Consider the following 24015-nt stretch of genomic DNA (forward strand, 5'->3'; position numbering starts at 1 on the left):
AACAGAATTTGTAAACTTAGATAATGTACGGACTGTAGAGCTGGAGGAGGTGGCAGGGCGTGCACGGTTTGGCTCAATTGTGTCTGTAGTGCGCACTGCAGAGAGGAGCAGTAAATTACTGACAGAGCCAGTAAAAAATATATTTTTTACGGTCCAAAAGTGTATGAAAAGATGAACACTGTAAGCGGACTTAGTGGTGCTGTGCATGACCCCCCCCCCCTCCCGATATGTTGGTAGGCAGAGAAATACTGCAGAAACTCCAGATTTCACTCAAACATTTGTATTCAGGCATACATCTCATGTTTAGTTTTGACTACATGGCCAGCTATTTGGAACTATGTGTCTCTGACTTAATCCTATGTATGTTTGTTTTTATAGGTGTATTATTCACACTTGAACAATATTTTATATTTGGTGTTTTTGTTGTGTTCTTCTCAGGTGACCCTGACTTTGAACCTTGAGAAGATGGAAGCTCAGGTTAACAGCCTGCGTTCTCACCTTGAAATTGAGAAGTCGCGCTACAGAAAGATGGAGAGTGATCTCCAAAAAGAGCTTACTGTTACATTTGATGAGAACAACAAGCTCACTGATCTGCTTGATGGCAAAGTCCCAAAAGGTAGGTTTGAAGTCAGGCTCTTTACTTACTGAAGCTCTGCTTGACAAACTTTCATTTGATTGTATAATTTGCGCTCAGTCTGCAATGCACTTAAATTGGAGTTTTAAGATTTTCTGTCTCCAGATCTGATAGACCGTGTGGAATTTGAGAGAAAAGTGGCCACTCTGAGTGAAGAGCTTACAGCATCTCGTAAAGCAGAGGGATCTCTCAGAGCTCAGCTGGAGGAGCTGGCTTCATGTCCAACTCAAGAGCAGGTAAGACCTCTTTGGAGAGTGTCTGATAGAGGGTAGCATATAAGCATAGTCATGTGACTTCATGTGGGTTGTCTCAGGTTTGTGAGTTGAGGGAGGAGTTGTCTGCCATTCGGAGTCAGAGGGAAAGTCTGCTGTCAGCCCAAGCTCAGTATCAGGAGGAGGCTCAGCAGCTCCAAGGCCTCCTGCAGATATCTCACGATGAGAGTAAAATACCAAGCAGACCTTAGTGCATTGTAGTGTGGTACAGCGGTATAAGCTGTCCATAAGGCCAACCAGTATGCACAAGGCCAACAGTCATAAGGCTGAAGAGGGGAAATAATACAAAAATCATGTGTGAGTGGTGTGGATTGTCCTCATGTGTTGCATAACCTGTGTAAAAGGTTTTACACCTAAATTTTGTACAAATTCCCCTGTTATTTTTTTCTATCAGAATAGACTGGTGATTTTATAAATGCAATTTTTGTTATCATATTGTCATCAATGACAGTGCAGACGTGGCTCTCTCCTCGTTCATTTAACAAGAAGCTTGAGAATTTTCCTAACACACCCACATCAAGATTGCCACATCCAGCCTGGTGGTGTGGATTGGTGCAGGAGAACACTGCTTTTTTCTACCATTAAGCTTGAGAGTATTTCCTTTCTTTTTGGAAACCAGTTATGGCAGTTGATGATACATTTTTTCTTATTTCAGTTGGAGGAGAGTGACCAACAAAGAGCATTACTGGTAGAAAGACTGAATGAGATGCAGCAGTTGATAAAGCATTTGGAGAAGAAGCTTGCTGACAGTGAGGTTTCCAGAACCTCAATGGAGGAAATCGGCAAAGAACTTCAAGAACAAGTATGACACTGATGGTACTTTCTCTGAAACCATCTTTGGTAACACTGATTTAAATATTTTGTGAATCATGTTTTTGACTGTCTTTAATTCTTTAGATCTCTAACGTTTCTCTTTTGTTTAATGGGGTTTTCTCTCTCTTTCTCTGATTATTGATCCTGTGATGAAACTGTGACCATGAAATCAGTGAAGTCTTATATACCATAAACACAACTTGTATTTTTCTAGCAGAAGCAGCAGACTAAAGTGCTTCAATATGTGCGAGCTGAGAAAGAAGCTCTCCTGTCTGAGCAGAAAGCTGAAGCTCAGAGCTCTGCAGAAGAGATGGACCAGCTGCTCTCTACACTAACGTCCGTGACTGCAGAGAGAGACCAGCTCAAGATGGACCTGCAGGAAAATGTGGAGATGGTCAGTGATCTTGTGACTGCTTTGCCAGTCCAAATTTGAAAATACATTCACTTGTGTCAGCTGTCGTTTCCTTTTGCTGTTTATCTTTCTCTCTGCATGTTAGAGGCCCAAAGATAATATTTCTTTATCAAACAGACGATTGAAAATCAGGAGGAGCTGAGAACTGCTCTGGAGAAGAACCGAGAACAGAAGGAGCTGCTCAGTCATTTGGAGACTTTACAAACAACCAAAGAGGATGGAGCTCTCTCTGAGATGAGTGCACAGCTGGAGGCACGTCAAAAACATGTAAGAGTTTCCTCATGTACTGTATATGTGGTTGTTTGTCCACCAGTCTCGTTTTCAGGAATGTCTCAAGGGAATTTGTTTCCATGTGGAACTGAGATTAACTTGGGTGCAAAAATTACATGATTTAATTTTTGGTGGTCAAAGTCTCAATCTTAAGAATGAAAGTGCTAGTTTTTCAGACGAATGTCTAATTGGATAAAATGATAATATTTTATATTTAAGAGGTCAAAGATCAACTTGACTTTGACATCTTCGTATTTCTGTTTTTAACGCCATAATTCAGGAGCAGAGGTAGAGATTGTGAAAATATCATTAATTCTTTTTATTGTCTTTATTTGTTAAATAACGATCCGTTGCAATGGTTATTCCTCCCACCCCATCCCCCTAAAAAAGGGGGAATGAATATTTTTAGTTCCTTTATCTTCTGTTTTCTTTCTTTATAGTGTAGGTTTTGCTCATATTCAATACATTTTATTTTTCCTTGTCCCTCTCTCTTATTTATATAATTAACTAATTTCCTTTTTTCAAAATGAAGCTATATATTTTTAAGCCATGTTTAAAGATGAAAGTCATCAGTGGGGACCAATAAACTCAGCTGAGAGCCACAGGAAGTGTATTGAACTCAGAGAATTGAGAGATGGACAAACTGATGACTTCATTAACTTGCGCCTTTTCATGGAGTTTGTTGATGGGAGCATTAAAGCTCTGGTCGTTGATTTGAAAATACTTGTTGGTGTACTTACTGGTAGTTGATATGTTGCCTTTTAAACAGATAAAGACTCTTACAGAGCAAGTAGAGAATGCTGGAGCAGAAAGGGAAGCCTTGTTGTTTGAGAGGAAGGCCAGATTTCCGAGCTCCTCGGACATCACCCTGCACAGCAGCTTCTCCTTCTCCTCTGTCTGTGAGGAGAGGGATCAGCTACAAAAGACACTGCAGGAACTGAGACAGGAGAAAAAGCAGCTTAGAGCAGAGCTGGGGGACAAGATGGAGGGACTGCAGTGTGAAGTCTGTGAGGGATAACTTTACTGGAAACCAGTTATGACAGTTTGCGGTTGGTGATACATTTTTGATTTCAGTTGGAGGAGAGTGACCAGCAAAGAGCATTACTGGTAGAAAGACTGAATGAGATGCAGCAGCTGATGAAGCATTACGAGAAGAAGCTTGCTGACAGTGAGGTTTCCAGAACCTCAAAGGAGGAAATCGGCAAAGAACTTCAAGAACAAGTATGATTTTGATGGTACTTTCTCTGAAACCATCTTTGGTAACACTGATTTAAATATTTGGTGAATCATGTTTTTGACTGTCTTTAGTTCTTACATCTCTAAATGTTTACGTTTCTCTTTTGTTTAATGGGGTTTTCTCTCTCTTTCTCTGATTATTGATCCTGTGATGAAACTGTGACCATGAAATCAGTGAAGTCTTATATACCATAAACACAACTTGTATTTTTCTAGCAGAAGCAGCAGACTAAAGTGCTTCAATATGTGCGAGCTGAGAAAGAAGCTCTCCTGTCTGAGCAGAAAGCTGAAGCTCAGAGCTCTGCAGAAGAGATGGACCAGCTGCTCTCTACACTAACGTCCGTGACTGCAGAGAGAGACCAGCTCAAGATGGACCTGCAGGAAAATGTGGAGATGGTCAGTGATCTTGTGACTGCTTTGCCAGTCCAAATTTGAAAATACATTCACTTGTGTCAGCTGTCGTTTCCTTTTGCTGTTTATTTTTCTCTCTGCATGTTAGAGGCCCAAAGATAATATTTCTTTATCAAACAGACGATTGAAAATCAGGAGGAGCTGAGAACTGCTCTGGAGAAGAACCGAGAACAGAAGGAGCTGCTCAGTCATTTGGAGACTTTACAAACAACCAAAGAGGATGGAGCTCTCTCTGAGATGAGTGCACAGCTGGAGGCGCGTCAAAAACATGTAAGAGTTTCCTCATGTACTGTATATGTGGTTGTTTGTCCACCAGTCTCGTTTTCAGGAATGTCTCAAGGGAATTGTTTCCATGTGGAACTGAGATTAACTTGGATGCAAAACTTTTGGTGGTCAAAGTCTCAAACTTAAGAATGAATGTGCTAGTTTTTCAGACGAATGTCTAATTGGATAAAATGACAATATTTTATATTTAAGAGGTCAAAGATCAACTTGACTTTGACATCATCTTTTTTCTGTTTTTAGCGCCATAATTCAGGAGCAGATTTAGAGATTGTGAAAATAACATTAATTATTTTTATTGTCTTTATTTGTTAAATAACGATCCCTTGCAATGGTTATTCCTCCTACCCCATCCCCCTAAAAAAGTAGAAAAGAAGGGGGGGAATGAATATTTTTAGTTCCTTTATCTTCTGTTTTCTTTCTTTATAGTGTAGGTTTTGCTCATATTTAATAAATGTGATGCTGAGAGCCACAGGAAGTGTAATAAAGTCAGACAATTGAGAGATGGACAAACTGATGACTGGATTCACTTTTGCATTTTCATGGAGTTTGTTAATGGAAGCATTAAAGCTCTGGTGGTTGATTGAAAATACTTGTTGGTGTACTTACTGGTAGTTGATATGTTGCCTTTTAAACAGATAAAGACTCTTACGGAGCAAGTAGAGAATGCTGAAAAAGAAAGGAAAGCCTTGTTGTTTGAGAGGAAGGACAGCTTTCCGAGCTCCTCGGAAGAGAAGGAGAAGCTGCTGTGCAGGGTGATGTCGGTCTCCGAGGAGAGTGATCAGCTGCAGGAGACACTGCAGGAACTGAGGCAGGAGAAACAGCAGCTGAGAGCAGAGCTGGGGGACAAGATGGATGCACTTCAGTGTGAGGTCTGTGAGGAATAACTTTACTTCTATAAAACAGCATATTTTGTACACCTGCTTGTATATTGTATCATAATAACAGATGTGATAGGATATTTGGATTATAAAGAGTTTTAAGACAAAGTTAAAGGGACTCTTGTATTAGCCTGATTGCGGCCTTCCCCACAGATAAATACCTTAACAAAGAAACTGGAAAGTACTGAAACAGAGAGAGACAGTCTGCTCTGTGAGAAGGACGCCAGCTTTCAGAGCTCCTCTGTGGAGAAGGAGAAGCTGATGTGCAGGGTGACATCTCTCTGTGAGGAGAGGGACCAGCTGCAGGAGACACTGCAGGAGCTGAGGCAGGAGAAGCAGCAGTTCAGAGCAGAGCTGGAGGACAAGATGGAGACACTTCAGTGTGAGGTCAGTGAGGGATAACTTTACTTTTATAAAACAGCATATTATGTACACCTGCTTGTATATTGTATCATAATAACAGATGTGATAGGATATTTGGATTATAAATAGTTCTAAGACAAAGTTAAAGGGACTCTTGAATTAGCCTAATTTGCGGCCTTACCCACAGATGAAGACCTTAACAGAGAAACTGGAAAGTACTGAAACAGAGAGAGACAGTCTGCTCTGTGAGAAGGAAGCCAGCTTTCAGAGCTCCTCTGAGGAGAAGGAGAAACTGCTTTGCAGGGTGACATCTCTCTGTGAGGAGAGGGACCAGCTGCAGGAGACACTGCAGGAGCTGAGGCAGCAGAAGCAGCAGCTCAAAGCAGAGCTGGAGGACCAGATGGAGACACTTCAGTGTGAGGTCAGTGAGAGAGAACTTCTATAATACAGCATATTATGTACACCTGCTTGTATATTGTAACATAATAACAGATGTGATAGGATATTTGGATTATAAATAGTTTTAAGACAAAGTTAAAGGGACTCTTGAATTAGCCTGATTGCGGCCTTACCCACAGATGAAGACCTTAACAGAGAGAGACAGTCTGCTCTGTGAGAAGGAAGCCAGCTTTCAGAGCTCCTCTGTGGAGAAGGAGAAGCTGATGTGCAGGGTGACATCTCTCTGTGAGGAGAGGGACCAGCTGAAGGAGACACTGCAGGAGCTGAGACAGGAGAAGCAGCAGTTCAGAGCAGAGCTGGAGGACCAGATGGAGACACTTCAGTGTGAGGTCAGTGAGAGATAACTTCTATAATACAGCATATTATGTACACCTGCTTGTATATTGTAACATAACAGATGTGATAGGATATTTGGATTATAAATAATTTTAAGACAAAGTTAAAGGGACTCTTGAATTAGCCTGATTGCGGCCTTACCCACAGATGAAGACCTTAACAGAGAAACTGGAAAGTACTGAAACAGAGAGAGACAGTCTGCTCTGTGGGAAGGAAGCCAGCTTTCAGAGCTCCTCTGAGGAGAAGGAAAGGCTGCTGTGTAGGGTGATGACTCTCTGTGAGGAGAGGGACCAGCTGCAGGAAACACTGCAGGAACTGAGACAGGAGAAGCAGCAGCTCAGAGCAGAACTGGAGGACAAGATGGAGACCCTGCAGTGTGAGGTCAGTGAGGGATAACTTCTATAAAACAGCATATTATGTACACCTGCTTGTATATTGTTTATATAATAACAGTTGTAATAGGACATTTGGATTAGTTTTTAATCAAAGTTGATGTGACTCTTGAATGAGCCTTGTGACTGCTGCCTTTGTCACAGGTGAAGACTTTAACAGAGAAACTGGAAAGCACTGAAAGAGAGCAAGACAGTCTGCACTGTGAGAAGGAAGCCAGCTTTCAGAGCTCCTCTGAGGAGAAGGAGAAACTGCTTTGCAGGGTGACATCTCTCTGTGAGGAGAGGGACCAGCTGCAGGAGACACTGCAGGAACTGAGGCAGGAGAAGCAGCAGCTCAGAGCAGAGCTGGAGGACAAGATGGAGACACTTCAGTGTGAGGTCAGTGAGGGATAACTTTACTTTTATAAAACAGCATATTATGTACACCTGCTTGTATATTGTACGTAAAAACTCACTTGTAATTGGATATGTGGATTATAATTAGTTTTAAGTCAATGTTAAAGAGACACTTGAATGAGCCTTCTGACTGCGGGTTTCTAACAGGTGAAGACTTTAAAAGAGAAAATGAAAAGCACTCAAACAGAGAGGGACAATCTGCTCTGTGAGAAGGAAGCCAGCTTTCAGAGCTCCTCTGACGAGAAGGTGCTCTGCAGGGTCACTTCTCTCTGTGAGGAGAGGGATCAGCTGCAGGAGACACTGCAGGAACTGAGGCAGGAGAACCAGCAGCTGAGAGCAGAGCTGGAAGACAAGATGACAACAATGCAGTGTGAGGTCAGTGAGGGATAACTTTACTCCTATAAAATGGAATATTATGTACACCTGCTTGTATATTGTATGTATAATAATAGTTGTGATAGGATATGTGGATTATAATTAGTTTTAAGTCAAAGTTAGAGACTTTTGAATGAGCCTTGTGACTGCGGCTTTCTCACAGGTCAAGACTTTAACAGAGAAAGTGAAAAGCACTGATAAGAAGAGAGACAGTCTGCTCTGTGAGAAGGAAGCCAGCTTTCAGATCTCCTCTGAGGAGAAGGAGAAGCTGATCTGCAGGGTCACGTCTCTCTGTGAGGAGAGGGATCAGCTTCAGGAGACACTGCAGGAACTGAGACAGGAGAAGCAGCAGCTCAGAACAGAGCTGGAGGACAAGATGAAGACACTGCAGTGTGAGGTCAGTGAGAGATAACTTAACTGCTATAAAATGAAATATTATGTACACCCGCTTGTATATTGTATGTGTAATAATAGGTGTGATAGGATATGTGGATTATAATTAGTTTTAAGTCAAAGTTAAAGAGACTTTTGAATGAGCCCTGTGACTGCGGCTTTCTCCCAGCTGAAGACTTTAAAAGGGAAAGTGAAAAGCACCAATCCAGAGAGAGACAGTCTGCTCTGTGAGAGCTTTCTGAGGAGAAGGAGAAGCTGCTGTGCAGGGTGATGTCTCTCTGTGAGGAGAGGAATCAGCTGCAGGAGACACTGCAGGAACTGAGACAGGAGAACCAGCAGCTCAGAGCAGAGATGGAGAACAAGATGGAGATAGTACGTTTCTGTTGATAGTCAGTCGAGCAGTCCTCCTCTAACCAGAAGGTTGTCGGTTCGATCCCAGTCTTCCTAATCTGCTAGTCGAAGTGTCCTTGGGCAAGATACTGAACTCCTCATTCAAAAAGGGCAGCCCATAGATGCACTGTATGAAAATGTGTATAGCAATATACTGTACTGTAAAGCCTGACTGTGAAGTCAGTCATACCATGTAATGGTATCTTCAGAAGTTCATGTAGGCAATTGGACTTGCTTGTGTTTTTTGAAGACATTTGACCTCTCATCCATCTTCAGTTCTAACTGATTAATGGGAGGTTTCAGGTATTTCACCTCCGTGGGTCTGTACCTGTGTTGAGAGTCGTTATGTTAAACAGGCAAGTTGTCGACTCCCCCACAGTTGTGGGTCATTAGGGTCCTCTGTGTCAAGGTGTGATTGGCTGATACCTGTAAGTTGTAGACCCACCCTGCTATATTGAGAGTCATTGGTGTCACAGGAGTTGGGGTGTGACTGGATGTTGAGCTGTCTGGGGAGAGAATTTAGGACAGCATTGTAGGTGGCTGAAAGTTGGTGTCCTAAACCACCTCCGGTTGAGTGATGTGTTTTTTTCCAGGTTGAAAAAGATGGCTTCTTTCACTCCTCTTTTAAACCATCTGTCTTCTCTGGCCAAAATACACACATTATCATCCTCAAAAGAATGTCCTTTGCTCTTGAGATAAGATAAGAAGTCCTTTATTTGTCCTACAATGGGGAAAATTTGCAGTATTACAACAGCAAGAGTCAAAAAACATCAGCAAGTTATAAGTAACATGCAATACTTAAAGGTCCAGTGCGTAAGATTTAGGTGAAAGGGATCTATTGACAGAAATTTAATATAAAATAATCCTAGTTATGTTGTTGTTTGTAAGTGTTTGCTCATCTAAATTATACAAATTGTTTTATTTACCCTAGAATGGGCCCTTTATATTGAAATACTTTATATTTACATCAGGGGGGGTCCTCTCTATGGAGGCAGCCATGTTTCTTGTAGTAGCCCAGACTGGACAAACTAAACACCCTTTGAGTTTTTATGGAAACTGAAGGTTGCCACAGGTTCTCTTTCAGGTTTGGAAGGGGGGAGGGTGAGGTGAGGGGTATTCAGCTGCAACATGCAACCACTTTATGTCACTAAATTCTACACACTGCAACTTTAAGTGTAAGAAAATATCAAAAAATATTATAATCCCGTATTTTCTCATGTCATTTTGCATCCCCCCTATTTGAAGAAACACGATGCACTTGATTGAACCCACTTATAGCAGCGATGTTACTTAACTGAACTGCTCCTCTAATAACAAAGCATCCTGGCAGGGTTGCATACAGACCACTGCTAGCAGCCTACAGCTGTGTGCTTTTGATTCATACATGAAATAATGCAGAGCGTCCAAGCTTTTCAATTTCAAGTGTCATTGATTCACCTGCATTAGCATAGATGTTATTTGGATAGTATAGGTTTGTCACTTAAGTAACTGCAAGCAATAGCATTGGTTTATTCAAGATCTCAACAATGTTTTTACAATGACATCTCCGGCAAAACTGTCTCGTCTGTTTTAGCGACAACTACTGATGATGTAACAGCTTCTTGAAGGGCTTTCCCAATTTGTAGGGCAAGATTTAAACCACTACCCCTTCTTGTTCCGTTTCAAGGGGCAAGATAACCCTCAGAAACAAGGGGCAGGGGTAGGGCCAAGTGGTGAAATGGGATTGGGCCAAAAACAGTGAGCCGATTTAGGAGGGATAAAAGAATGTACGCGTCAAATATTTCTTAGTAGCAGCGTACATTCTTTCATCAATCACTATTTGTTGGTCAGTGTTGAAAGTGTGACTGTGGCTATAAACAAAATCAAGTTATGGTCACTGAAAAGATTAAAAATAAGTTTAACCTGAAGACATCAGCTAAGCAGGCGGCCCTTCATATGTGGCCCAGGACGGATTTGCCTTCAGTCACACATTGAAAAGAATGTAGCCCCTTGAATCCCAGACAACCTCCTAATGTGTTTTTGTGATCATATTGGGGTGCCTTCAGACCTGTACTTAGCACTGACCACTTGTGATATGATCACTTAGTACAGATTTTAGTATCAGGTCTGAACAGGGTGAAGGTGTCTGGGCAGTGCTATAGCAATGGGTCACTACTCAATACGCATAAGGAGGTATTAGTGGGGGTGGGGTAGGGACCCAGTAGGTCCTAGGTCCTTTATGCATGAATGAGAAAATATGGCGTAGTGTTTTGGATAGTTAGAGGAAAAACACAACTGGATGCAAAGAGCTTGGAGCTTTTATGTACTGGTGCGCCGGATGAAGGATGACTAAATCAAACCTATAGGTCATATGCACAGACAAAGACAAGCAACCAGCCGAGCAGCCATAACGGATCGGTCCAGAATATGATGATCCATTTTAACAAGATATTTATTTATTTATAACCCACATCATCAATATGACCTCATATCCTGTTGCAGGTCAAAGTGCAAACCAGTTTCATGCAGTCAAAACTTGATATGACTGCATTTAATTTTGAAATTTTCTTTGGAAAGCAAATGGATCTGACGATTGATACATTTTGGGTTAGGTTACTGGAGAACGACATGCAGACAAGACATGCAAACCGTTTATAGTAAACATGCAAACAATTTTGAAATGTTTTTCTATTGTATTTACCTTTTTAGATATGTGGTTTGTCTGTTGTGAGTGATTTGTTCGAAGTGCAACAATCAAAGGGATGAGGATGAGAAGTTCTCTAAAAATGATGATGATAATAATAATAGCTGCGTATGGTAACATTTAATACCGTTACTGATACCTTGACTTCAATATTGGTTTCCTAAACCAACTTAGAAAAAAGCATCAACATTTCAAGATCTTAAGTTTTACTTTTCAGCTCCTTGACATTTTCACACACTTACAGTTCTCTTATATGCAAAATAGAAACCTGTTAACCATGATGATGTTGAAGTGAAGTTTGTTTCAACTCTTCAGCTTCATGATTTCCTTCAATCCGTCAGATTAAATTTACTCAGCAACTATTAACAAGTTGAATTTTAATTTAGCTAAACATTACCTATGCAACTGGAACACTAAGGAAGACATCTGAGGTCCCTTTTTCTTGCAGTCAAAAACAGAGCAACTTTCTTTTCTGAAGTTTATTCCATTCATGTTTAAGTGTGTACATACTACATACTCTACAGCTGTTATTACAGACCACCAATCACCAACATTATTAGATCCTGGCCCAACCATGCTGCATACTCATTGGCTTACTGATGCTGATGAGGTTTATTCCTTGGGTATTGACATTTGGAGTTGAGGCATTTTCTGAGCTTGTTAGTGTCTAACCCATTTGGTCAGTGCCATAAAGGTATGGAGGTTCAGCACCCAGCCCGGAACAAAGCCCCTTGTTTACACAATCAAAAACCATTTAGATATGTTTTTGTCTCTGAAATTGTCCCAGTCACTCTGACATGACAGTGTACTGTGATACTACTTCTTGTTGATCTGTCTCCATCCATCCATCCATCCCTCCCCGCCCCTCCCAGATTTACTCTGAAGCAGCATTGAATTAGAAACACAATTGTTATGGAAGTTTTCTGGAAGCTGGTCAAAGGAGAACTCTAGATTTTAATGTAGACTTGATGCATCGAGGAGACCAGAAGGTGGAAAAATATACAAACGCTAACAGAGTAACATAAGCAATTGTCACCCCAAGTCTGAAGATGTCTCCCACAGCATCCCCATATATCTTCCTCTACTTGCGTCACCCATTCTAACAGCACATCCAGCGGCTGTGGCTGAGTGGTAGAGCTTTCGTCCTCCAACCAGAAGGTCGGCAGTTTGATCCCCAGTCTTGCCCATCTGCATGCCGAAGTGTCCTTTGGCAAGATGCTGAACCCAGAATTGCCCTTCATAGAACAAAAAAAGTGCTTGTTGGTGAGACTTGAAGTTGATGCCTCTCTGTCTGAGTTAGATATGAAAGTCTCTCAACGTAGACACATCAATGCACTGTTGGTTGGCCCTTAATCTATAACCTGACCTTTGGTACTGCTTAGAGAGAGAAGGGAGTATCTGTGGAATTAGACAGACACTATTCTCCTCTACAGATATAGTGTAATATACAATATACATAATATACAGTGGCATATACAGTAATGTGTGAGGATGGTCAAAAATTCCTCAACAATAATGAAGCAGCTTTAGTAAGAGACATTTATACACAGAGTGAATGGTGTGTCGTTCTCATTTTGTTGCTAGTGAGGACCGGCCTACTTACAAGTCTTTTTTTTTTCTTTCAGTTGCTCAGTGAAGATCGAGGCTCCACTGGAGTCGACGTGACGGTGTCATCAAGGTTGAACGACTCCACCAGGCAGCTTCAGGTAATGTTACCTCTAAATGTGCATTCATCAGCAGGTGAAAGGCAGACAAATAATTGAATAATTCTACCTCTACTTGTTGCAGGAGACCTTCAGAGGATTCCAGCACTTTATAGACACGTGTTCCAAATACATCTCCACACCCATGGACAAGGTTTTGAGGGTGCAGAGTGCCTTGAACCATGGTTATCTGACCTCTCTTCCAAAAGCCACCATGAGCGCCTACACTGCCATATGTCAGCTAGGACTTGAAACGGTTCAGACTCTGGGAAACATTGTAGTAAATATCAACATTTGTCCACTTGAAATTTGATGTAGGCCTTACTCTTGATAAAGTAGTAACCAGTAAATCATTTCCTCAGGTGTGCCTACAGGTGAAGGCCCAGGATTGCCGGAATCGGTTTGAGGAGTTGGTGAAGAAAGACTTGTCTGTTTTTGAGGAAAGGCGGCTGCAGGATGTGCTGATGTGCAGAGTGCAGGCACCCATTCTCTCTGTCAAAGACGAGGACTTCCATACTGTGTGGGAACACAGACTGGCTGATCTACTGGACAAGCGGCAGCTCTACCAGCAGGTGAGAATGTGTCCCAGCCTTTGCAAAATGCTTGCTTTCCAATTCAGTCATTACCTCTACAAAGGAGCATATGTTTTCACCCCTGTCCATTTGTGTGTTGGTTGGTGTGTTTGTAAGCAAGATTATGCAAAAACTACTGGACTGATTTACACAAAACTTCAAGTCAGGGAAGAACCCACAAAATCTTGGTGCGGATCTGGATCAAGAGATGGATCCAGAAAATCATTTGAATTGCTCTAACATGGCAAGATAAGGGGTTTACTTGATTTTGATGGATTACTTTAATTTAGTGTAAATAATGTGGTTTCATGAGGGCCTTTGCAGAGGTAAACACTCTACTGAGCGACAATATAGTTTAGTAAATGGTTTTATCCAGAGCAATTTGAAGTATAAATTCCAGCAGGTGGAGGATTCAATGACACATTACTCACTAAGGTTATGTTTATATCCATCTCTCCAACATTAATGTACTGAAATCTCATAACAACTCTGCTGGCTTTGTAGAAAATGTCCATCATTTTGGAGAAGTTCTTGGACAATGTGGCTTCTCATCCCAATGAGTTGTCAGCGGAGATCACAGAGAGGGAGAGGTTCAAGGAGCAGCTACAGGGCGCAATAAGCGCCCAGCCAATCAGCTTCAGTGAGCTCGACAGCATCCTTAGCTGTGAGCTGAACCGCAGAGCTGCCCTGGCCCACAGCAAGAAGATGATCCTGCAGGTAGTGTTCAATATTCACCTCTTTGATTACTTCCACAGGCAGGAGGGGCGATCTGTTGTCTGTTAGTGAGCAGGATGTCTCCAGTTTTGAAGACATGTTATGGAAAGTTGCTGAAAATATCTGTACACATATGGTAAAGATCCTACTGTATGTCCTCTATGTAAGGCAATGCAAGTATACTATTTGTATAGCAGATTTCAACAACACAGCAATTCAAAGTTCACTGTGACAAAAGTGTGACACACCTGGCATTAAAATGTGACCCCACGATCTCGGATCGGATCTCACTTCCCCACCCTATATGTAAATATACACGTACATCACATCAGCTCGCTAAGATGCACTGCATGGCGGGAAGAAGCAAGGAGAAAAAGAAGATATAAAAATAACACAAACGCCACAAGGTATAGCAAATCGCTTCTGTTGTTGTTACCGGTTTCTTCACTTTAAATGAAGCCTACAGCAGGGGTATGTGTACGTATTTCCAGTTTCATTATGACCCATCGAGACCCCTCAGGTTGTCTGGAACAGGTCTGCTTTCTGTCGCCATAGTCAAAACTAAACTTGGAGAAGCAGTGTTCAGTTTCTATGCTCCACATTCATGGAACAAGCTCCCAGAGAACTGCAGGTCAGCTGCAAATCTTAGTTCCTTTAAATCTATGCTGAAGACTTTCCTGTTTGCCACGGCATTTTATTCAATCAAATATTTACAAATTTCTTATACTACACGGTTTGTACTCTTTATATCTTATTCTATTTATTGATTCTATTTTGTATTTAAGTCTTCATTTATCTTTAAATGCTTTCTTATATTGTTGCGTTTACAACTTGTCATGATGCCTTTTGTATTTTATGTAAATCACTTTGGCACTTAGAGCTGTCCTTTTGTGATCAGATCACGAAAACCACATGTTAATACGGGGTGTGTATGGGACTATAGACACAAATGGCAATTTGTGGGCTCTAGCATTTAGTGTTAAAAGAAGGAAACATCTCCATACCCAATTAGCTCAATCCCAAATTAAAGCCATGAGCAGCTGAGAGCCGGTTTCAGGCCTGACAAAGCCTAGCACAGTCACTGCAGATCATTTCATTCTGTTTCGAGAATGAGTGACACACATTCACACACTGGTTTACTCATCGCAAAGTGTACAGCATTTAAAGTGCACACTCAACAGTTCAGCCATTTTTCTGATTGTCATCAGTTGTGAAGGAAACTTGACGTGTCTGTTCAGGAGATGTCCAGCATTTCTCCAGGAACTATTAGGATTTATCGGCAAATAGGATCCATTCATTCAGTTCAGTTATTGAAAACCTTTGATATGGTTGCTCACAACTACTGCTATTTTAAATTGTATAGTAAAGATCTTAATCCATTAATTTTCCTGTGTTTTTAAATGTGGTGTAGCTAATAACGAAGTGTAACAGTTTTCCATCAAATGTTCACTACAATGCTATTTCTTGTCTTCCTAATGTCATTGTCAATGGACTTCCTACAGGGCATCACTGCTGAACAGAGTGTTCTGAGTGAAGAGCTGAAGCTGCTGGAGGCTCAGGCTCGTTTTCAGCTCAGAGAGGAGAAAAGCAAAAGTTCCACTCTGCTGCAGGCGATTGAGGGAGCTCCTCTGAAATCAGAGATCTCCTTGCTGAAGGACAACCAGAACCTTCTTACTCAACTCATGCAAACTGAAGAAAAAGTCAAAGTATGTCTGTTTGATGTCTGATATTGACACCTTTAGCACAGTGATTCTCAACTGGTGGTACTTTGCCTGGGCAAAAAAGAATTTTAAGAAAACAATCCTGTGCTTTTATTTTGAAGGGGATTTTTTTATGCAGCGGAGTGCCATCTATTCACACTCCTTAACAGTATTTGGCGTTAATGCCTTGTAATGCTAATAGACACTCGCCATTTCACAGCATAGAAGAACACCTGCAAAGTTGGTTCTCATATGCTAATTGAGCATGAATCTTTTTGAATTGCACTTTTTGTTTAATTTATTTTGAGTTTGTGGATAAAAGCTGCTACTCACTGAATTTTTTCCATAGTGCACTGTTGGTTGTCATAGATTCAGTGAGTGAGTATTCTCAGCTAAAGCTACATAATTTGAGTCTTTTTGAAACTACTTCTCAGTAGTTTGACTTTTTTATTTCATGTTTGTGCACGAAAGCACTGTTGAGTCTGTTTAAAAAAGGCTGAAGTTACTGAATTGTTATGTATTTTGTATTACCTTGTGTCCTTAAGATGCACTTTTTGGTTTTTAATTCAAATGCGGCTAATTGAGTGTAAAAGGGAATATTTCCCTCTCTAGCATCGCCACCTGCTGGTCGTTTTGGTTTATCATTAAACTTGTTTTTTTGTGTTGGCATACTGATATTCTGTACTATCTCAGGTTCAAACTGCACCATCTTTTCATCAAATAAATTTGAGAAGTTGAAAATGTTCCTCAATTTGGGTCGCGGCTTGTCATTAAGGGGTGATGGTGGGTCCCGAAGCCAGACCAGTTGAGAACCACTGCTTTAGTAGGAACTAGTGAGCTTGGGTCTGAGAAGCACAGATACCGAAGGGAGTCAGAACACCCTGTGAGGACAATTGCGTTGTTGTTTTTAGCTGCTATCATGGGACATAGTAGCTTAGCTCGTACAGATCTCTTAATTTCTTATATCCCTTTCCTGTCTCTTCTTACAGTGTCCATCTCAGAGGGAAACCTGTCCAACAGTTAGTGACATCTTTTTCTGTGTTCCAGGCTCTGCATGTACAAAATGAGCAGCTGGAGGAGGCTCAGATCAAGGCCAAAAACGGGCTGTCCAGCCATAAGCAGGCCACTCAGCTTCTGCAGACAGAGCTGCAGGACAGCTGTGCGCAAACCGATGAGAAAGAGAAGACGATCCAAACGCTCAGGGGCAAACTGCAAGAGTCTGAGGTTTGTGTTGTCTGTAGGGACTAAATAGCAGCCTTTCTATGGCTGAAGAGGTTTGTTTACCTTTATATCAGACTCTGAGCTCAGTTATTGCAGTCGTTTTTGTTTACATGTTTAAATGTTGGTTCTTTGACTCACATGAAGCAGCTCATATTGTATTTGTCTTTTCCTTATCAGAAAAGAGCGTCACCCAGTGCTGCTGAGCTGGAAAATCTCCAGACTAAACTGTTCAAAATGGAGGTGGAGTTGAGTTCAGCATCTGATAAACACCAACAAGAGTAAGAGCCTTTTGTTACCTACACCAAGGAGGTATTTAAACGCTCTCTCAAGTACCATTCTATTTTTCTTCTTATTCTGTTCGGTCTTATTTATTGGCTGAACCTAATGTGTTATTGTAATATTCTTTAGTTATTTTCTTCATATAGTGGAGGGACTATCCCTTTATTTTAAAAAGGCTGATTTTGCCTGTTGACAGTCGACACATTTAGGTCAAATGAAATTCTCAGCTGTGATCCTTCCTCAATTACGACACATAAGAGCGTTATTTGTACTTTGCTCTTTGTTCTGTGGCTGAATGTTGTGACCAGAGTGTTTCCTTCTCAGGATCCAGAGAATGAGTACAGTGCTGAACGTGAAGGAAGAATCATTAAGGAATCTGAAGGAGGCGTTGAGGAGGATACAACAGCAGGGAGAGGAGTCATGTAAGTCAGAAGTGTGAAAATGTATTTAGACCTCAACTGTAGCTCTCAGCTTCAGGTAGTGACAGTGTTCTTTTTTAAGTTGAATGTTTTTTCTGTTCATGACTTCATGTGTACACGGTGGTTCTAAAACAGAGATTCTCACAAATGGACAGAGTTTAACTTTTACAATTTTTTTTTATCTGCAACACATTTTCATAATAGTTTGTTCATCAAAGAAAAAACTACTACTCAGTAATGACCTTAATATAATTCCTCTGCAAAATTTTACCTTAAACTTTATGCTTTAAAGATTTACATTTATATCTACTGTTTTTTTTTCTTATGTGATAACATTTCACTTGAAAGTCTCTTTTGAATGTTGCTATTACAGATTCTACTGGCAGATTTTATTGTTTCTTCTCATTTTATATTGAGAACTTTATTTATTGTTCATACAATGTTGCTCAAAATTAACAACTTCACCTCTGTCACATGAAAGCACTCGTAGCAGGGTTAACTGAGACAGTTGATAACCAGCTTCGTAGCACAGATTATCTAAGATGGCCGATGTTAGGTGAAGTGGAGCAGGATAACAAAAACGCATCGTAGAAATGACAAACTCGCTTTTTTTCTAGTACAGGCCCCTGGTGAGCTTATTAGTAAAAAAAAAACATTTACAGAGCAATGCAATCTTTGGATTCACTAGCTGCAGAAATCAGCACGTTATGGACAGAGGATGTTTTCAGCTGTTTCTTTGAAACGACACAGTGAGATTAAAGTAAAACGAACTGATGAGCAACGAGCTAAAAGTCACCGTGAAGCACATTCAGCTGATACTTCTCTCCACACACTCCTTTCACACAAGCACTGTATTAATGTATGTGTGAATGCGACATGTGCTTGCAGTGGTTAAGACTGGACAAGTGTTACATTAATTCAGTCCTTTTACTATGTTTCTGTTATATGTGGATTTGAGTGTATGAGGTTTACTGACAGACACACCATGAGTCCTCTTATAACCCTTTTACAACAAATAGGACTCTACACTCTTACTCTGTGTCTGCTGGATGTGTAAACACATGTGCAGCCGAGACATGCAGGCTCCAATAAGACCTATGAAGAGGACATTGAAAAAGGTTGACAAATATAAATTTGTGCTGTCAGTACACAGTGGTGTGCAGCCATCTGCCCAATATCTGGGCTACACTGTAGCATCACCTGAGTTAAAACTACATGTTGACAAAACAAATATCATGAAGGTGTGAATAGAGTAATTGTACCAAGTCCTCTTTTCTACCATTTGACACAACAGCTTGTAAAATTAATTCCTTGTGCCACAGTAATTTGACACAAAAGTTAAAGTGCACATGACGAAAAATGAAGCCTCTTGAATCGTTTAATGTTGCAGGTGATAAATGCAGCACTAAAGTGATTTTTTTTTTTTGTACCTATTTAAAGAGGAAGACTGGTTAAATGGAAAATGTGAAAAATTTAGTCTTGCAGGGTGAGGACCTTCACACTAAACTGACCAACCCCAGAGGTTTGGTGATCAAGAGCAGCATTCTGCTGGACAAGGCCAAACTTGAGAAGGAAGTCAAACAGCTTTGCCTTAAAATAACGGAGCTGGAATGGTAAGTACAACCAGTCTGACAGTGGAACTGCTCAGATAGTTTCGATGACTCTTAAATCCATATTGACATCTGCCCCTGTCTCACTACAGCTTGGTGTCCACTCAGCAGACAGAGATTAGCAAGTGGAAGAGCCGAGCCATCAATCTGAAGGCAAAGAGCAAAGTTGAAGTGGACAAGCCTTCATCGCCCTGCACTACTACCAAGAGGGGCCCACAAGAGACCTCAGACTCCTCCAGCTTCCTCAGCTCACCTAAGAAGTTTCTGGTTACTTCTAGGAAGATCCTAGACTCTCCTAGGAAGGTGATGGACTTTCCAAAGGTCTATCAGCTCGACTCCCCTAAAAGCAGATTCTTTGATGTGGGTGGGAGCTCGGACCTGCTGTCCAGAACCTGTCCCAAGCAATTCTTTGATAACTCCAGCCTTGGCACCATTCCAGGTAGAAAACTTATGTCAACTACATTTTTGTGTAGCTTGTCTGCCACACTCCTTTTTAAAGGGATAGTTTACCGAAAAATGAAAATTCACTCATTATCTACTCACCACTATGCCAATGGAGGGGTGGGTGAAGTGTTTGAGTCCACAAAACAAGAGTCTCAGGGGTAAACAGTGTTGCAGCCAAATCCAATACAATTGAAGTAACTGGTGACTCCTTCTTCAGACATAATAACACAAAGAAAAGAACATAACATGCCTCCATACTGCTCGTGTGGTGTCATAAAGTGTCGACTCAGCTTCATTTACACCAAGTTTTAAGCCTAAAAGTCCACTACTGGAAGTAGTGATACTAGCGGATGCAGCTTGTCTTCAGTGTGTGCGTACGAATGTGAACGTGGCTCCGAGGAGGATATCTGTGGTCTGTGGATGCTGTTTCGAGTCGAATTTGAATGTCGCGGCATCCAGACACGTGGATGACGCCACACAAGTAGTATGGAGGCATGTTATTATTATTTATTTTGGTTCTTTAGAAGGAGTAACCAGTTACTTCAATTGTATTGGATTTGGCTGTTTACCCCTGAAACTCCAAAAGTTTATTCACTAAAACACTTCACCCACCCCTCCATCAGCATAGTGGTGAGTAGATGGAGTGCCATATTTTGGGGCGAACTATCCCTTTAAGAGTTTTTGTACATCATGAACACTCAAGCTGTTTGTTTTGCCAGAGGTTTCCCATGTTCCTGATACTCCAGACGCAGAGAGGGGTAACTGCTGCAATATCACACTGTGTTGAGGGTAACTGGGGTTGCACTGACAGAAGCTTGGGGTGATGGATTTTTATCAGTTTTCCATTAGAACATGAATCAGCACCATCCTCAACTGTTGAACTCTATTTTTTTATGAGCCTGAGCAAACTGGTGATGTTCATTCAAACTGTGCCTGTCAGCTGAGCAGGATCATCATTTAACTAAATGATAATATCATAAGCCAAAACTGAGCCAATCGCTCATGTATCAGTAGCTAAAAGCAAAGCAGTCTAATGCAACAGTCCTGAAATGAATCCTCTTCTATAAATGTTCCAATATACAGTTTGAAATGAAAATGTTTGAGAGGTGCTGCTTCATCTGTGTGATAATTTTAAACACTCTTGTGCTCTTGTGGTGCTTTGAACACTCTTGTCTTTCTGATATTTGCTGATATAAAAAGGATGGACAAATTAAATACAACAAATACATAATCATGACACCAGTCAGAAGTATGACATTAAACGAACTTTACAAGATAATAAGTCAAAATATACTAAGATTTGAACCATCTCAACTTGTGAGTTGGATACTAGTAATTTAGAATAAGTGGATATAACATTGCTTTTGAATGCTCATCAGTTCTCTTTTGATATTTCTGATCAATTTGTCTTTCCTAACAATATTGTATATTGCATTTCCTGTTTGATTGGTTTCCATATTACAGTCGCTGCATCTAAAATCCCTATCTTTTTCCAGCACATCCAAACCTAGGGCTTATAAAATGTTCAGCCACTTTTTGTTTCAAAGGCAGAATGTTGACCATTTTTATTACCATTTTTTTTTATTTTACACTATTATTAAAGTGTCAGTTCATAGTAGGGCAATGCTAATGTCTGCAGTGAGGCTACAAAACGCAGTGAACATTCAGGATGTTTCACTTTACAGTGGCTTATTTAGTCCTTTTATTCAGATGTCCAACAAGTGGAAAATAAAATTGATGGAGAGGCAGCTTTATGTTGCAGTATGAGCTGTAAGTGCGGTACTTAGTCTTTTGATATCATAATAAATGTAATATATTGATTTTGTATCAACATTATTAACTGGTAATGAACAACAAACACTGCAGTCAGATAAAACACACTCTGATGGCTGTTTGCTACATTAATAGCTGGTTTGACGCTCAGGTGTGAAACAGGGTTAATTTAAGACCATCATGATCATCATAGCCACTAAAAAACTTTTATTATCTACTGTTACTTGATCTTCATTGGTTTGATAAAAGTCTGGTGTGTTGCAGATGCAGCTGCAGGTCTCGATGCAGCCAGAAAGGACGAGTGGTGGCCTCAGTCTCCAAAACAAGAGGACATGTGTAAAACACAGTAAAATCACTTGTAATATTTTAAAAGCCTACGTGTTAGTCATAATTTCTGTTTTGTGTATTGCTTTTGTTTTTGTCTTTTTTCAATTTAGATAATAAAGGTTAGTAATACTTAATAACCAACATCTGTTGTCTCCTTCACATATTTAACCCAGTGAATTTGTTTCCAATAAACCCAAATAGAAATGGAAACACTGGGAAAGACTGAGCCTTTAAAATATCACGAAGACTGAAAAAGTAATTCATTTCCATGTGTGTACATAATTAAGTAGTTTCCAATGATTAATATGCCTGATTATGTTGATTTGTGTGACATATTCATGACAGTATGATTTTAAACATAAACAATAATTAGGAAAAGTAATGTGATCATGTCTTTAGCAAACATACACTGTACATTTTTATGGGCCGACTGAACCAGAGGTACAGTGCATCCGGAAAGTATTCACAGCGCTTCACTTTTTCCACATTTTGTTATGTTACAGCCTTATTCCAAAATGGATTAAATACATTTTTTTCCTCAAAAATTACAAGATAATAAGTCAAAATATACTAAGATTTATTAAAAACGAAAAAACCACATGTACATAAGTATTCACAGCCTTTGCCATGACACTCAAAATTGAGCTCAGGTGCATCCTGTATCCACTGATCATCCTTGAGATGCTTCTACAACTTGATTGGAGTCCACCTGTGGTGAATTCAGTGGATTGGACAGGATTTGGAAAGGCACACACCGTCTATATAAGGTCCCACAGTTGACAGTGCATGTCAGAGCACAAACCAAGCCATGTAGTCCAAGGAACTGTCTGTAGACCTCCGAGACAGGATTGTATCGAGGCATAGATCTGGGGAAGGGGACAGAAAAATGTCTGCAGCATTGAAGGTCCCAATGAGCACAGTGGCCTCTATCATCCATAAATGGAAGAAGTTTGGAACCACCAGGACTCTTCCTAGAGCTGGCCGCCCGTCCAAACTGAGCGATCGGGGGAGAGGGGCCTTAGTCAGGGAGGTGACCAAGAACCCGATGGTCACTCTGACAGAGCTCCAGTGTTGCACTGTGAAGAGAGGAGAACCTTCCAGAAGGACAACCATCTCTGCAGCACTCCACCAATCAGGCCTGTATGGTAGAGTGGCCAGACGGAAGCCACTCCTCAGTAAAAGGCACATGACAGCCCTCCTGGAGTTTGCCAAAAGGCACCTGAAGGACTCTCAGACCATGAGAAACAAAATTCTCTGGTCTGATGAAACAAAGATTGAACTCTTTGGCCTGAATGCCAAGCGTCATGTCTGGAGGAAACCAGGCACCGCTCATCACCTGGGCAATACCATCCCTACAGTGAAGCATGGTGGTGGCAGCATCATGCTGTGGGGATGTTTTTCAGCGGCAGGAACTGGGAGACTAGTCAGGATTGAGGGAAAGATGAATGCAGCAATGTACAGAGATGATGAAAACCTGCTCCAGAGCGCTCTGGATCTCAGACTGGGGTGAAGGTTCCTCTTCCAACAGGACAACGACCCTAAGCACACAGCCAAGATAACAAAGGAGTGGCTTCGGGACAACTCTGTGAATGTCCTTGAGTGGCCCAGCCAGAGCCCAGACTTGAACCCGATTGAACATCTCTGGAGAGATCTGAAAATGGCTGTGCACCGACGCTCCCCATCCAACCTGATGGAGCTTGAGAGGTCCTGCAAAGAAGAATGGGAGAAACTGCCCAAAAATAGGTGTGCCAAGCTTGTAGCATCATACTCAAAAAGACTTGAGGCTGTAATTGCTGCCAAAGGTGCTTCAACAAAGTATTGAGCAAAGGCTGTGAATACTTATGTACATGTTATATATTCGTTCTTTATTTTTAATAAATTTGCAAACATTTTTAACAAACTTTTTTCACTTTGTCATTATGGGGTATTGTATGTAGAATTTTGAGGAAAAAAATGAATTTAATCCATTTTGGAATAAGGCTTTAACATAAAGTGTGGAAAAAGTGAAGCGCTGTGAATACTTTCCGGATGCACTGTATATGTCAAAAGAAGGCCTTCTAAAAGTAACAAAAGAGGCAGTGTTTTTTCATTATATCCAACAGTGGGAGTATCCTCTACACAATTGCCTGTCCTTCTCACCCATAGATTTTAGTTGAGCCTCAGTAAAGTGGAATGTTGACAGTCAGGGTCACACTGATCTTCTTCCTCAGGTTGCAGATTGTTTCCAAAGAACAGTGTCCAACACAGCACAGGTG

General features: G+C 40.9%; 1 protein-coding gene across 7 annotated transcripts in view; it reads left to right on the plus strand.

The window, feature by feature from the left end:
- Window positions 1–21901, plus strand: part of cenpe (centromere protein E) — a 37078-nt gene extending 15177 nt beyond the window's left edge. Inside the window, exons 22-49 of one of the 7 annotated variants that reach the window (XM_035143986.2) lie at window positions 439–616; window positions 725–870; window positions 1562–1708; window positions 1937–2113; window positions 2249–2398; window positions 3476–3622; window positions 3854–4033; window positions 4169–4318; window positions 4969–5202; window positions 5365–5598; window positions 5762–5995; window positions 6153–6362; window positions 6517–6750; window positions 6906–7139; window positions 7305–7532; window positions 7696–7929; window positions 12624–12704; window positions 12787–12981; window positions 13064–13273; window positions 13778–13990; window positions 15490–15693; window positions 16735–16911; window positions 17086–17186; window positions 17512–17609; window positions 19084–19219; window positions 19309–19655; window positions 20380–20418; window positions 21698–21901. In XM_035143986.2, coding sequence (XP_034999877.2) covers window positions 439–616; window positions 725–870; window positions 1562–1708; window positions 1937–2113; window positions 2249–2398; window positions 3476–3622; window positions 3854–4033; window positions 4169–4318; window positions 4969–5202; window positions 5365–5598; window positions 5762–5995; window positions 6153–6362; window positions 6517–6750; window positions 6906–7139; window positions 7305–7532; window positions 7696–7929; window positions 12624–12704; window positions 12787–12981; window positions 13064–13273; window positions 13778–13990; window positions 15490–15693; window positions 16735–16911; window positions 17086–17186; window positions 17512–17609; window positions 19084–19219; window positions 19309–19655; window positions 20380–20418; window positions 21698–21783 — 5004 coding nt within the window. In that variant the 3' untranslated portion in view covers window positions 21784–21901. Of the gene's footprint in view, window positions 1–438; window positions 617–724; window positions 871–1561; window positions 1709–1933; window positions 2114–2248; window positions 2399–3475; window positions 3623–3853; window positions 4034–4168; window positions 4319–4968; window positions 5203–5364; window positions 5599–5761; window positions 5996–6152; window positions 6363–6516; window positions 6751–6905; window positions 7140–7304; window positions 7533–7695; window positions 7930–12623; window positions 12705–12786; window positions 12982–13063; window positions 13274–13777; window positions 13991–15489; window positions 15694–16734; window positions 16912–17085; window positions 17187–17511; window positions 17610–19083; window positions 19220–19308; window positions 19656–20379; window positions 20419–21697 lie in introns of all 7 variants that reach the window. The other 6 variants (XM_035143985.2, XM_035143984.2, XM_035143987.2 and 3 more) reach the window with 6 other exon arrangements.
- Window positions 21902–24015: the final 2114 nt, after the last annotated feature.

Source organism: Hippoglossus stenolepis, chromosome 20, assembly GCF_022539355.2.
Source record: "Hippoglossus stenolepis isolate QCI-W04-F060 chromosome 20, HSTE1.2, whole genome shotgun sequence".
NCBI lineage: Eukaryota > Metazoa > Chordata > Actinopteri > Pleuronectiformes > Pleuronectidae > Hippoglossus > Hippoglossus stenolepis.